Consider the following 14,083-nt stretch of genomic DNA (forward strand, 5'->3'; position numbering starts at 1 on the left):
TAAGCTGTTTTCCTGATAGCATAGTCTGTAATTAAGACTTAAAAGCTATGTTTACTGACTGATTTTGAATGCAGTGGTAGTGCACAAGACTTAATTCTCTATTTTTGACATTGACCTATCTTATTAATTACACTAGAGTTGACTCTTCACCTTCTTATACAAATTGCAGCAATATCCAGTATGGTCTGTAGAAAATTGAGAGTGAATTCTTTATGAACATACAACACCCAGTTATCTGGACAACTTAGATTACATGACTATGCCATAGGGCAGAGGCACACACACCTGGCTTTGTGCAGAGCCTGTTTGGTTTTTGCTAGGGGTTATAAACTCAGTGCAGGACAGATGTACCGATTCCAGGGCCTGCTCAGGTCAGAAATCAGTTCAACTGTTCTTCCACCATTTCTAGCACAAGGTATTAAATACCCAAACATGGTGAACTCACTCCTGTGAGCTGAGCTTAATGTTTGCAGGTGTCAGCATAGGTCTTCATGTAGCTGGTGCTAACAAGTCTTGTTAGAGACACCCAGCTCCTGTTTGCACATTCTTCACTAAACATGATCCACTCCCTATCTCTTATTCAGGACAGTCTACTTATTATAGTTTCAAAATGCCAGTATAAGCCCAAATAAAGACAGACCCTTAGAGAATTTCATGTTTTACTGAGACGTTTAGAGCAAAAAAAATACTTCCAGAGGACTGGATTAATTTTTCTACTGAATATTAACCTGAATTTACCATATGGAACAACAGACCAATTACAGAACCATGCCAGCTTGGGCAGTATGCAAAAATGAAGGGGAATGTTCTCAATGATTAATTTAACCTCCCACTGAAGCCACATACCTTCTGGCACTGACCTAAGCTGAAAAGGTCATTGGGCAAAACACAAACTTTATATGGATGAGGTCTTAATTCCAAAATAAATATTGACTTATTTTTTGTTTTGTTTACAAAGAGTTTGTACATTTTTAGAGCTATTTTTAAAGGTTCCTTCAGAAATTGAAAAATTAACCATAATATCCTCTCCACCCAATAGCCCTCAAGATAAACACCCCACAAACAGCTCACTGTTCTTTGCAGTTCTAGCGTGGCAGGTGACAAATCCATTTTTGAGATACTATACCAATGCCTTTTCCCCACCTACCTGCAGTCCTCTTTAACAGAAGACTGAAAGGTAGAGGCTTATGAAGGTATGCTCTTTTCTCTCAAAATGTTTATTTAAATATGACTTTAAAATACCAATCCCCTATGAAGATGTCTGCCAATATATGACAGAAAACGTACCTCTCTTCCTCCTCACTCTCTAGGTGTCTTGAGAGAAGCTAGTTATGTTTTAACATTGACCAGTGCTGTCAACAAGTGAGGCCAGGAGGGATCTCACATTCCTATCCTACTCCCAGTGAAAATTCTTGTATAGAAAGATACCTTTTCCTTAAAAAAACCCAAATACATCACAGGATGCAACAACAAACATCTCAATGCTGTATTTTATCAATGTGTTTCAGTCTTATACTTGAGAGGATCACTTGTGAAAACAGAAGAACAGTAACTGTATATGATGATTTATGATCTTTCTGTCAAAAACATCAGCAAGTATGAAAAAGAAGTGACTATCTCAAAAAGTATAAATCTCTTCTTGGAATTACATAAAAATTCTCAGGAACATAAATGGATCACTCTAAATATCTACTCTGATATAATGGAATCACCTGACAGTCAACAACTCTCTGTGTTAGAGCCATACCAGATTGCTACATCTTACTGTGGAGAACATGCTAGACTGTATTGAATCCATTAAATCTATCATACAAACAGCATTCTAAAACAGTATCGTTAATGTTTTAGCTCCACAGCAACTCCTTACTGAAAGACAGACAGAAAATCATCTTTCACTGTTACCGTAGTTGTTACATTTCACTTACAATATCTGGAAGCAAACTACATGAATAACCTAAAAGCAGTAAGTAGAAAATCTCTGTCTCTCTCTCTTCCCCAGCACCCCCTGCCTTTCAGCCACTTTTTAATAGTAAAAAAGAGTTTGCACATTTTGGAGGAAGAATCCAATGTGGTTTTGTATTGTGGTGCTATATGAGCCTCGCATTTGGAAGAACCCAGGGAAGAACAAATATTCTCAATGATTATTTAGTAATATTACAAGTTCAAGAGTAGAATAATTTTCTGTATTAAAAAACTACTTTGGCTTTCAGCTAAAATCAAATTAAAATGTGCTGAATAACTATCAAGAGTATCTATCACTGGTATATAACCAAGTCTTTTTGGTTTTAAGTATTTTGTTTTATTTGAATGTTTAGCTACCATAACAGCTGAAATTATGACCATCTACTGAAGTCTTTTAACTTGTTAATAAATACATTCTTTCAAGAACTTCATCTCTCATGGGCAGAAAAGTACTGCTTTTTATTATTCAAAAGTAAGAAGAGAAATGTGTTTCTAGCTTTGTAGGTTTGTCACAATACTGCATAGTGATTTAATATATCTATATTCTTTTCAATCACTGTAATGGATCAAAGCCTGGAATTTACATTTTAAAATGTTTATTTACCTAATATCTACTTCCAATTATATTTTGAAATGTAAATATTTTTTTAAATAAACATGTACAAATCTAGGGTACATTTCTGAGTAGCAAAAAAGAATGAACAAATTTAACAAGAAATTTATGATTGTAAACTACCACACTTTCACAGTTATACCAACTAATGCAATTTCAACTTCTACATAAATCTGAAAATAATCAGAAAAGCCATCTTAGAACAATAAAAGATATTTATTTTATGTAACTTGATTTCTGCATATGGACAAGGCCATGTGCACCCATAGGTTCACTGAACATGGCTAAGGGAAAGCTACACGAGAGTAAAAAGTTCAAGTAAATTCTCTTACACTTTTGTAATATGGAATCTTTCTACCAGTGTTACCCACAAATTTTCTGCATGCCTATTTCACAGCTCCTTTGACTTTTTGCTGTTTTAGCTGTAATAACACAAATATTTTTTGATGCATGACCGCCATCTTTTGGACTTCTACTAACACTACAATCTTCCAAGCCAGGGGATTGAAATGCTGTCTTCACACATTTCATGCTTGTTCTGCAAGAATGTCCAGAAGTAATAAATTTATGCTATATTTATTATCCATTTGGTGTTCAGATATACACCTGTGTCTTGCATAATATGGGAATTTATTAAGCATTAATTATCAAAACACAGTTTTGGAAGTATTTTTCCTTTATCTTAGAATATGCATTATAAACCATGAAAGTCTATATTTCAGGTGTAAGCACAGGCTTACAGACAAGAATGCCTGTACATGCTGACAGTAGTAGTGAAGCCTCAGTGAGTTGTATACTACTGGAATGCTCTTCCTTTCCCTGGTCTCTTTCAGCTCCGAGGTCATTGAAAATAAATCCCCCCAGCTCAGGCATTGCAACCACCAATTTATCTGTGCCTAGGAAAAATAGTATTAGTGACTGGATGTTAGTGGAGAACGTCATACAAGTGTGTATTCATCCACAGGAATATGCGTGCGCTTATACACACACATTTGCCCCCGGCCTAGAGAATCAAACATATAATCAAAGACACAATGTGCTCACAACAAGCAATATTGAATGGCTATGGGATTGTATAACCTAAGCAAGAAGAAAAGAAAGAACGCTTTTAATCTCTTTCTCTATGAAAAGTCAGTAAGTACAGAATTGCCTATTTCACCTCTGTCTGCAGGATGGCAGCTCTTTGCTCTTTAGCTGTAAGAGACTCTTTCAGAACTTCAATATGCTGCTTGCTGTCAGAGAACTGATTTGTGAGGGTCTCCAGCTTAGTCTGCAAGGCCAGCAACTCAGTGTCTTTGCGTGACAGCTCCTGTTTCACCTGACCAATCTGAAAAAGAAAGAAAAGACGGGCAAAGGAAAAAATAATTTATTGCTTCCTTACAAAAATAACTATAAATTCACATAACTACCAACAAACAGTACAATACTCTACACTTAACCCACAGAATTGTGAAGCCTTCAGTTATCTTGAATGGAAGGCCAGCAAAAATTTGTGTCATGAGCAAAAGATACAAGGAAAAAGGTGGGGGGGGTGAGCAATAGCATCAATTTTTCAAGAAAGGTTCTTTTTAACAGAGTCAGTCTATTCTTAGTCATCTTTCAAAGGACTGACCAAAAGCAGTTACTTAGCAGGGATAAGTTTTTAATGAAGATGAAGCAGAACTGTAATGAGAAAGTACCCTTACCTTACAATATCAGAAAAGATCATATACCTACTGGTCTCTTTCAGAAGCATGTTGTTTGCTTTGAAATGTCAAACCAGCGAGTTTCCGTCCATCTCTCCATCTATCAATCCAGCTTCATGCTCACAGAGTACGTAAAAACACCTTTACTTTTCCCACTATTTACAAAACCAGCATTTCAATCTTCTAAGAAATACCTTTTAATTTATGAAAGCTTCTTAAAGCAGATGCAAATATACATCAAAACAACATGAAAACTATTTGTGGAATTGCACTTTGTTGAGAGCAATTTCCTAGATTTAATTTAGTGAATTATATCAGTACGGAAATGCCAATTTATTTTAACAAATGTAGGTTGGATTATCATTTAAAAAGGCAAACAGTTAGAAATGTTAAAAGTAAAGCATTGAAAAGAGATGAAATCTCATTCTAAGTGCAATTACCACCCAGGAAAATTTTGATGTAAATCTGAAGAAAAACTTTTTTTTATTGAAGAAGACAGGGAAGTCTAAATGTAGACTTATGTCCAAGTTTATAACCAACCTTCTGGTTTGTCTCTGATACATCTCACAGAATAAAATAGCAATATTTAGTTTTACATATTATATAGCAGAGGTGGACATATCTCTAAACAGTTTTCCCTTTTTTAACTTGAACAATTTTGTTTGGGACATTAAAAACCCCAAATCCCTCAATCCCAGAAGTATGTTGTCCAATGCTTCAAAACAGAAATTGAAGGACATCACAAACTAAAAAAATTGTCCAGGTCATCCTCCATTTTTGGGAATGTGTCAAGAACAAAATTAAATTGAAATAAGCTATAATTTATAATTTTTTAATTTTTATTTTTAATTAGACTAAATGCACATACTAGTAGAAATAACAGAGGAAAAGCTTGGGTAAATGTGGTTTTATCTTGACAACACTGTTCCAAGAATGGGCACTTAAAGAAAGAAAACTCTTTACTGAAGAGTATTAAAATAGCATCAAAGGTGTATCATCAAGGACTCCAGTGTTCCAGTGTGAAACAGCGTACATGAGGAGATAAGGAAGAAAGGGTTTGGAAGAAGGAGGACATGTATCTTAAAAAAAACCTCACACAAACTAATTTTTTAAAATGTAATAATGGGAAGGAGTATAAGAAGAATTTAACTTATAGAAGTATTCAATAGTTTATTGTTCACTTAATTAAAAAATACTAGGTTGTTTCTCTCATATTTTCACTAAAAGCAAGTATGTCCACAGAATTATTTCACCACGTATTTAAATTAGATACAAAAGTATGGATGTTAGCAGCGCTATTTCTGCTGTCAGCTACCAGCCAATACAACCAGTTGCACAATACTGCTAGGCACAGCAGAACAGCTGGGAAGAGATCAACTGTTTACTGCTAGTTATGTAATCAAAAAAGCCTCCATAAAAATTTCAGATGACTCAAACTTTTTCAACTAGTAGGTAGCCTGATTTATAGTAAAACTTTCTCAAACCAGTTTGGTCTTCCATTGAAAAGATTAATTCTTTCTGGGGGTCACGTCAGAAGAGATGTTTATCCTAAATACTTGTGTTTGGGTGAAATGCTTTCATCTAAACACAAACACATTTCATTACATTAAAATTCCCAAGTAGCACCCTAAGATCATTCTTTCTAGAGAACCCCATTTCAGAGCTGTAAGCCCACACTGTCAATGTGCTAAAGCTCTTCAGGAAGATTGCAGCGCATACCATTCCCAGTTGCAAGAGAAGTTAAGACAGCATTAAGTGCTCACATCTCTCTTCTCAGTGAGACACTATGATCCCTCAGCAAATGCACTAATTTCACAGCAAAGGAATAACCTGCATTCATGCTGCTAAAATTAATCAGTTTTAAAAAGCGTTCAGCATCCAGCTTTTGTTATTTTTTGTGAAACAATGTTAAGAGGTTTCAGCACATGTTTTCAAATTATTTTTGTTCTACTAGGGAAAGAAAATCTCTTTCAAAGTCTGGCCCCAAAATGGGTGCTGAATACTTTTGAAAATCTGCTTCAATAGAGAAGAATAAGTTACTGCTAAAACAGCTCATACCATTAAAAAACAGTAACAAAACAAATACAGATGTTCAGATAAAGAGTGATGTTATGGACACGAAAACCATGTGAACAAAAAGGCAGCTACAAGGCTGAGCAGGCTGTTAGTTCTACTGTTATATCAAGTCATAAAGAAGGTAAGAGAAGAAAAGCTATCCCAAAAGCCAGAGAGCTAGCAAGCCCCAGTGAATGGCCACTGCACACAAAAGATAAATCTTACTGCAGAGACCTCGGCCTGGAGACCAGCCACTCTTTTTTTCAGGTCCTCCCCTTGAGCCTCTTTGGCACTTAGCTCTTCCTTCAGTTGCTCTACCTGTCACGACATTGTTATGCTTTTAAATATTTATCATTTGTCAGCTTCTAGTTAGCCTGTTTCAATCCAAGTAACTAAAAGTGACAAAGAACTGAACAGAAAGATCAAAACTGGTCACTCATTTTCTCTTCCATTCTTCGTTAAGTCTTCTCAAAAGTTTAATGTCAGATAAGAATTTGACTATGAAACAAAGATGTATAGTTATGGTTATGTTCATATATGTCAAGTATGGGGCACTTTACCCAATGGTTTTGAAACTGGAATTCATGAGGAAATTAGGACAGGAAAACGGACATTTTTCAGTTTAAGAGAAATAAAGTTAATTGTCAAGATACAGCCATAGATGACTATACAATACAATACTGAAAAAAAATAAACATTGTGTAATTACAAAACAAGGAGGACAGCAAGATATTGAGATTGGAGCTGGCTATGAGTCATGAGTGAATAGTTATCAAAAAGGAGCAAATTTTCTGCAGGAAAATAAATGAGCAGACACAATAGACAAAGAGATCCAGAAACTGAGTAGCTGAACAGATCTATAGGCGCACAGAGGTAGAGGAGAAGGGGAAATCAAGGAGTTGTTAACAAGGGAAGAAGGAAAGATGAAAGGATGTAAGGAAGATGTCCTAAAACCGTCTCTCCATTCTTAATTTGAAGGGGGTATCCTTCAGTTCCTAGAAGCAACTCAGTGGGATAAAGGGCAAAAGTATAAAAGAACAGATGTGGTTATCTTGAGGTCAACCAGTGAGCTGGCATGAGGGAAGTGGAAGAAACACATGCTTATTACATGTTTCTACTTTAGGGCAAGTAACACTCTCCAAGAAACCTTCTCCAGCATTCTTTTTTCAACAAATAATTTCAAGCAGGACAAATGCAGTAGGTTACTCTGGAGGGGAGTGAGCGAGCTGCTGTGTGGTGTTTAGCTGCCTGCCAGGTTAGACCATGACAACCTAGTAGAGTAATTTTCAACCTCTGTTCCAGGGATTTGTATACCGCTTGCAGGGAGTATGCAAAAGCTAACTAATAAAAGCAGGACTGCTCACAAGATGCTTAAATTTACTGTACAAGGTGGCCTGAATCTTTATTAGAAAATGTTAGGGCCCACTAAAAGACTGAGAAACACTTTTTTGGGAGAAACAGGGAATTAATTGACTTTTTGGCTATAGACAATTCAGTAGTCAGTGTCCATCTTTATACCTGAGGATCAACATATCTCACTGCTGTATTTGTCCTGTATTCCCAACAGAATAAATTAATGTTGGCACCACCAGTGTTGTACAATCTACTCTCATTCTGACTTGAAGGAGAGTGTAATGGAAAGCCATTACAGTGACAGTTCATGCTCTTTTCAGCCTTTACATAATAAAAAGAGCTACTGGTTACAGCACAACAGTTGCAAAAAGAAAGACTCTTTTTTCAACAGACTACATTTGAAAATAGTCTAGACCAAATATAACCTAAAACTGTAATGGATTATCAATGGTCTAAGGATAAAAACAAAATCCTTCTGAAATAAAGTCAAGTGTGACAGTAAAAGCAGAATTTTGGCCATTGACCTTACTGAATCACCATTATAATATTTTCAAATTTGAATTTAAAATTCTCTTAAATATTTTTAAGTTATTTTAGTGGCTTCATGGCAGAATACAAATAAATTCTGTTTGCCAGCACTTGAATGGGAACCCAGACCGTAACTCCTTACTGAAGGATGAAAATTTCTCTCATCTGTTTGCTAAGCTGTTTATCTTACTACTGTAATTTGTTTTCTCAATACCTTATTTTTCATGAATTTGGAATGACTACGGTACACCTCCATTTGCTTCATTTCCTCTTCACGTTCCTCTGTGCTCAGAGCTCCATTTGACTTCAACATCTGAATCTCCTCTTCCAAATCCCGGAGGCCACGCTCCATGGAAGAAATTTTTGAATCCTGAAAATTATTAGAAAAGACAGATAAAGATACACAATTAGATTATTTGTTAACATACCACTGGAGTAAAAAAAAAAAGGAAATAATTTGTTGGACATGTACCTGCCCTTGAAATTTACTCCTGAAGTTCCTACAGAAATCAGTTAACACCTCTTTACATAGCATCTGGCTGAGTGCTCAAGTACTCATTTTCCAATTTTTTTATACCTTTCAAGGAAAGCAAGTTTAGTACTGAAAGAAAATATGGCTAGGTGCAGGGATACAGTATATGATGAATAAATAAAGGAACATGAAAAAAGGTTGCCTTGTAATGCAAAGGCAGCATAAAACAGAGAAATTTAATTCTAATTGAATGAATAGCAAAATGTGACTGCAAGAATGGCAAAAAAATGGGGAGTTGGTACTAGTAATTTAAGTGGGGTCACAAACGGAGAACATAAAAAAGTACCATAAGCAAGGAAAAGATGCAACAATAGTTTTGAGTGGATAAAGCAGTAGAGGATCCTTCAAGTATTCTGCCTCACATATACAACATATAAAACATTTCCATTCTTAAAAAATATGCATCTGCAAAAATAAAAAAGTCACTCTACCATTATCCTCACAGTTTTACAGGACAATCAGAGGTTTTCAATATACTTGGTTTACTGTTTCTTTAGAAGTTTCATGTGTCAGGAACAGCAAGAACAGATTCATATAGCACACATAGCTTCATACATACTCATGAACATGGATATGTATTTATGAATTGTAATCTCTTGAAGTGGTGTATTTTTTCTATTTCATTTCTCTAAAATATTTTGTCTTTCCTGAAATACAGGTACGATTTGAAACTATCCTCCATTCTTTCATAGGCCAATCTGTCATAATTTTTTTGTGTCTGATAATCAAAGCACAGGTGAAAAAAAAGCATGAAAGATTTTCACATGTAGGTTTTCATTCATGAGAAGATTTTTCTAAAGGACCATTATGAAGATCTAGTCAGATCTCCTGCTTAATTTTTGATGCTTAAGTTAAAGTTGGTAAAGTGAACTTTTGCAACAAAAAATTAGAGAGATAGTAAGGTGAAGTGATATGTTGTAATTTACAACAGGATTTTGTTTTAGCACTCACATGATTTCCCAGAAATGCTGGCGTTTCTCTTTTGATAGTGAAGATGGCTTATTGTTACCAGATGTCCAATTAGTTTTCATTACTATGGACCACAAAGATGACTAATAAAAGGAAGACAGTAAATGAAAGGCTCCAGAGTAGAAAGATGGGAAATTACTATGGAAAATATTGAGATGGAATGGAAAGAATTGAAAGAGAAAAGAAGAAGGAAAATAAAAGAAAAAGGCACAGATAAAGAAGGAGGGAGAAAAGGGGGATACAAAAATGGAAGACAATAGTTTGCAAAGAGAGTTTCCAATTTTTTAACTGCATTTGTCCAAACCCTGTCTGATGTACTTTATGGCCCAATACAATAGGAAATATGATTGCATAGAGCTGTGTAAACCACACATTCTACTTGTGGCTCCTGAGCTTTTGGCAAATTGCCATTGTTCCATTAGATACTTGAGTTAATGGTTTAAGAATTCAATCACAAATTCATCTAGAAAAGTTAGGTTTACAATGACATACAGACATCTTCCTAGCTATATAACCCGTTCTTTAAGTGGGTTTTGAATTTGCAAATTGCTAACTTTGTTGACATGCAGAATGCAAAGCAGTATTTCAAATGTTGATACTGTAAAAAGAAAATAACCCACATCATCACAAAAACCTACTAATCCATCATTCCCATCCTTGTAATACAATGGACTCTCGATTAACTGAAAGAAATCCGTATATGCTGCTCCAGGCAGGCAGAAAGCAGGTTTCTACTGTATCACAAAGCAGCTCTGTCTATTCACTGATCAATAATAAAAAATAAAATAATAATAGATAATAAAATAGTATAAAATAAATACAGTTATTTTAAATTAGAAGACTGACAGAAGTATATAGTATTTGGTAGAGTCACCTCTCATATGAATACCCATGTTCCAGAGAACAAACCCTATGGCTCCCTATATGCAATCATTTACCTTCATCTCAATAACGGTTTGCAGAGCCTTTGTCTTGGCTGTGTCAGGAGCATTTTCAAATCGACGATGGATCTCCTGTACCAGCAGAAAAGAAAACAAGAGTTATCCTAATAGCATTTTGTCCCACTTACCAAATACAAACAAAATTACTGTAAGCTTCTCTTTCTAATACATAGCATAATTCAGTGCTCCTTTCTGATGTTACCAGTTCATACATTTTGTTTTATCATTTCTCATATCAAAGAAAGGGTAGGTGAAAGTTCATTCAACAGAATCACAGCCTCAGCTAAAAAGGTACAACAGCAACTGCATCTTTGACTACCTACTTACTCAAAATCAACTGTTGAATTGACTGCTGAGTCTAGTAAACCCCCCTATCACCTGCCTGCTAAACTAATCTAAACTATTACTAGTTTCTCATGGAAGACATCCACATAATTTATTTGACTAGATGCTTACTGAAAACAATAATGCTGTGGTTTCTGTTTCAACAAGCTGTAGGGTGCAGCTGCGTTGATAACTCTCTTCTTCCAACTTATTTACCCCAGAGTAGCAACATTTAATTATGCATCACGAAAATCTTTCTCCACTGGGCCTTGAACGTAGCTGGAAGTATATGACTGGATAGCACATTGCTCTAGAAGCTCAGAGTACACAGACAGGAGGACACAAAAGTCCACGTGGTATTTCTGTTGACAAGAATTCACAGAACGAGCATGCTTCAAACTGCTTGCTAAGCAATAAAATGATAGAAAGCTGAAACAACTTGTTCTACCATATAACATTGTTGGTTTCAAACCAACAAGTGGGAATACAGGAGAAACAATACAGTATCTATTCCACTTTTTCATTATTTGTGTTAGAATAGTATTGTCCTTATACCACACACTAATGTTAAATGTAGAAATGTGAATACTGTTAGAATGTTAATATTATATGACATAAAAATACTTTGGTGTCCATAGAGTATGAACTGTGGTATCAGTTAATCTAACAACAAATTGTATATGTGCACACACACACAGCTTAGCCACCCACTCCCCTCAAACACCTAAAAGACAAACCCAAAAAGCCATCCACAAACTTGTATTTTCTATGGACATGGTGAAGAGACAACATTTTGTATGGTAGTCATACATGCAACTGGCTCCATAAGATTAATAATTTGAATGAGACTTGTAAGATTGTTAAGTGTCTTTACATAGCTGTGAAGTAAGCAAGATAGAAACGTGCAGTGATATGACAAGGGCCACAAGAAGAATTTTGCGTAAATTTGGCACAAGGCCATTTGCATAAATTGATGTCTGTGAATGGTAATAATAAGAAAATCCAGTAGAAGGTTTGTCTGTCTTTAAATACTGTACTTGTGTATTTCCTTAGAAGCTCTTTTTACAAGTATGTTCACAGTGTAGTGGGGTATTTTCTGGAAAAACAAAACAAAACCAAAAAACAAACCTCTTGAAAAAAATAAACCAGAAAACTCCTCTACATATATTTGTTTCTCCCATAGTCAATAGACAACTTGAGAGCCTCTGGTCATGTATCAACTGACACCAAAGTGGACCAATACCATTATTACTCTTCTACTTAGCTGTACCTGTATTCACATAATGGATTTACTCAAATCTAAACAGTCTAGCCAGACTTTTCTTCTGGCCCAAGATGTCCTCTATCAGCCTGTAACGTACATGCCCAAAGAAAGGGTAGTATGCATTCCTCTCTGCTATTTTTCTCAACTGATGTCCGAAGCACAGCATAATCAGTAATTTCTCATCACCAGCCCTCCACACTGTTCGTCTCTAGCACTCTTCCACTTTTCCATCTGCCTACAGGGTTAGGAGCATGCTTCTTTTTGTCTACAGTTAAACAGATACAGCTTCTACCTATTCAACAGGTTTTAAATCAAGTGAGGCAGCCACTTTATCTTTAATATGCTGATGTTAAATCTAAGGAGGGGAACATACTACACTGAGATGCTTTTTCGGGGGGGTTGATCATAGGGTGATCTGAAGACTGCAGGCATTATCTCTGGGATCATCTCCTTAGTAGAGCTGTAAGCTTTTTTGAAGCAAAGAGCAGTCAGCCCAACGAACTGAATCTTTTTCTACTGTTTCCTGTGCCCACACTCAAAAGAAGAAAAAAGAAGCTGTCAGGATACAGGGTGTCATCAGTACAAGCTGGACCAACATCGTCATGTCACTTTTATTACCTACTCCATCCTCGGCATTTTTCTTGAGACACATCAATGAAACTACTTTTCTAGTCTGTCTCCACCACTTACTATTCAAGTTGCCACCTCTTCAGAGGTAATATTTTAGAGATTCATTAGGTTATGCTGCTATACCTGCTTAGAAGAGAAGCTCATCATGAAACTGAATTTGCTTTAAAAATGTCATTTCAACTAAGCATAGGACAGTCTGCCACATACTCTGCCCATAAGAAACTCAGAGCTTATCTTACTACCCCCAATCAAGAATCAGAGACAAAACTCATAGCGCTACATATTGCTTTAATAAGAATAAGTTATGATGAGCTTCTAACAGTCAAGACCAGCCTAAGTATTTAGAAATATCACGGGGAGCAGATCCAACACCCTCCACCTGTTTCTCAGTACCTGTCCAGGTACCAGGACCTGTCATGAAAAAACCCTGTTCTTCAGTGTCCTTGGTCTTCCTCCATAGGGAATAATCTCGGCTGCCTTCCTTAAGGTAGCTGTAGTATATTTTCCCTGTTTCCACCTCAGACAGCTCTAATGTGTTTGAGTCAAGAATTGCACCATAATTCCAAGATATTGTAGCTGTCAGTCCTTCTCATGAGCTCTGGATAGTGCGAGTTTCTGTCTTGTCACTGGCACAATGTTATTACAGACACCTTTTCAATATCTTAGCAGGTATGACTGTAGCCAGACTGAAGCCTTCAGAAATTTTCAAAGGATGCTTTTGTACAACTCAAGTGACAAGAATGGCTTCCTCCTGAAAAATCTCCGTGACTGAAGTTTGCAGAGTGGACGCTAGGGACTGCATTCATGCATTCACCAAACAGTGTATTTCTGGAGAGGCATCCAGATCCTTTATTGCTCTGGAAGAGCAGGCCTGTATCTATTTGGCTGAAGTGAACAGCACTGCTTGGAGTGATCCATTGTGCAAGTACACAAACATCTGAATAAGAAAGAAATGTGACTTCTGACTATCCCTCTCAAGAGGCTTATACATGCCTCACATCCTCCAGCCCCTTCTGAGAATTCTCAAGTCTTTTCCTGAGATTCCCAGGCTGAGAGGAAGCAAGAGGGTAAGACACACACTGTGCTTTTGTAAACTCATGTGTGGCACATAAAGTGAGGTGGTATTTGAGAACACTCGTTGCATCACACTTTCTGAAGTGATGCTTTTGTACTTCAGCAAAAGAAATGTCCTACTTCTATCATCTTGAGTAATTCCACTGTGATTTG

At 36.3% G+C, this 14,083-nt stretch overlaps 1 protein-coding gene across 1 annotated transcript in view; it reads right to left on the reverse strand.

Moving 5' to 3' along the window:
- ERC1 (ELKS/RAB6-interacting/CAST family member 1) overlaps window positions 1-14,083 on the reverse strand; it is a 294,179-nt gene that overhangs the window by 206,450 nt on the left and 73,646 nt on the right. Inside the window, exons 4-7 of the mRNA XM_010566193.1 lie at window positions 10,636-10,710; window positions 8,411-8,566; window positions 6,550-6,633; window positions 3,735-3,902 (exon numbers count right to left, since the gene is read on the reverse strand). Of these exons, the coding sequence (XP_010564495.1) occupies window positions 3,735-3,902; window positions 6,550-6,633; window positions 8,411-8,566; window positions 10,636-10,710 (483 nt within the window). The remainder of the gene's footprint in view (window positions 1-3,734; window positions 3,903-6,549; window positions 6,634-8,410; window positions 8,567-10,635; window positions 10,711-14,083) is intronic.

The sequence above is a fragment of the Haliaeetus leucocephalus genome, unplaced genomic scaffold, assembly GCF_000737465.1.
Source record: "Haliaeetus leucocephalus isolate CR32 unplaced genomic scaffold, Haliaeetus_leucocephalus-4.0 Scaffold206, whole genome shotgun sequence".
Taxonomy (NCBI): Eukaryota; Metazoa; Chordata; class Aves; order Accipitriformes; family Accipitridae; genus Haliaeetus; species Haliaeetus leucocephalus.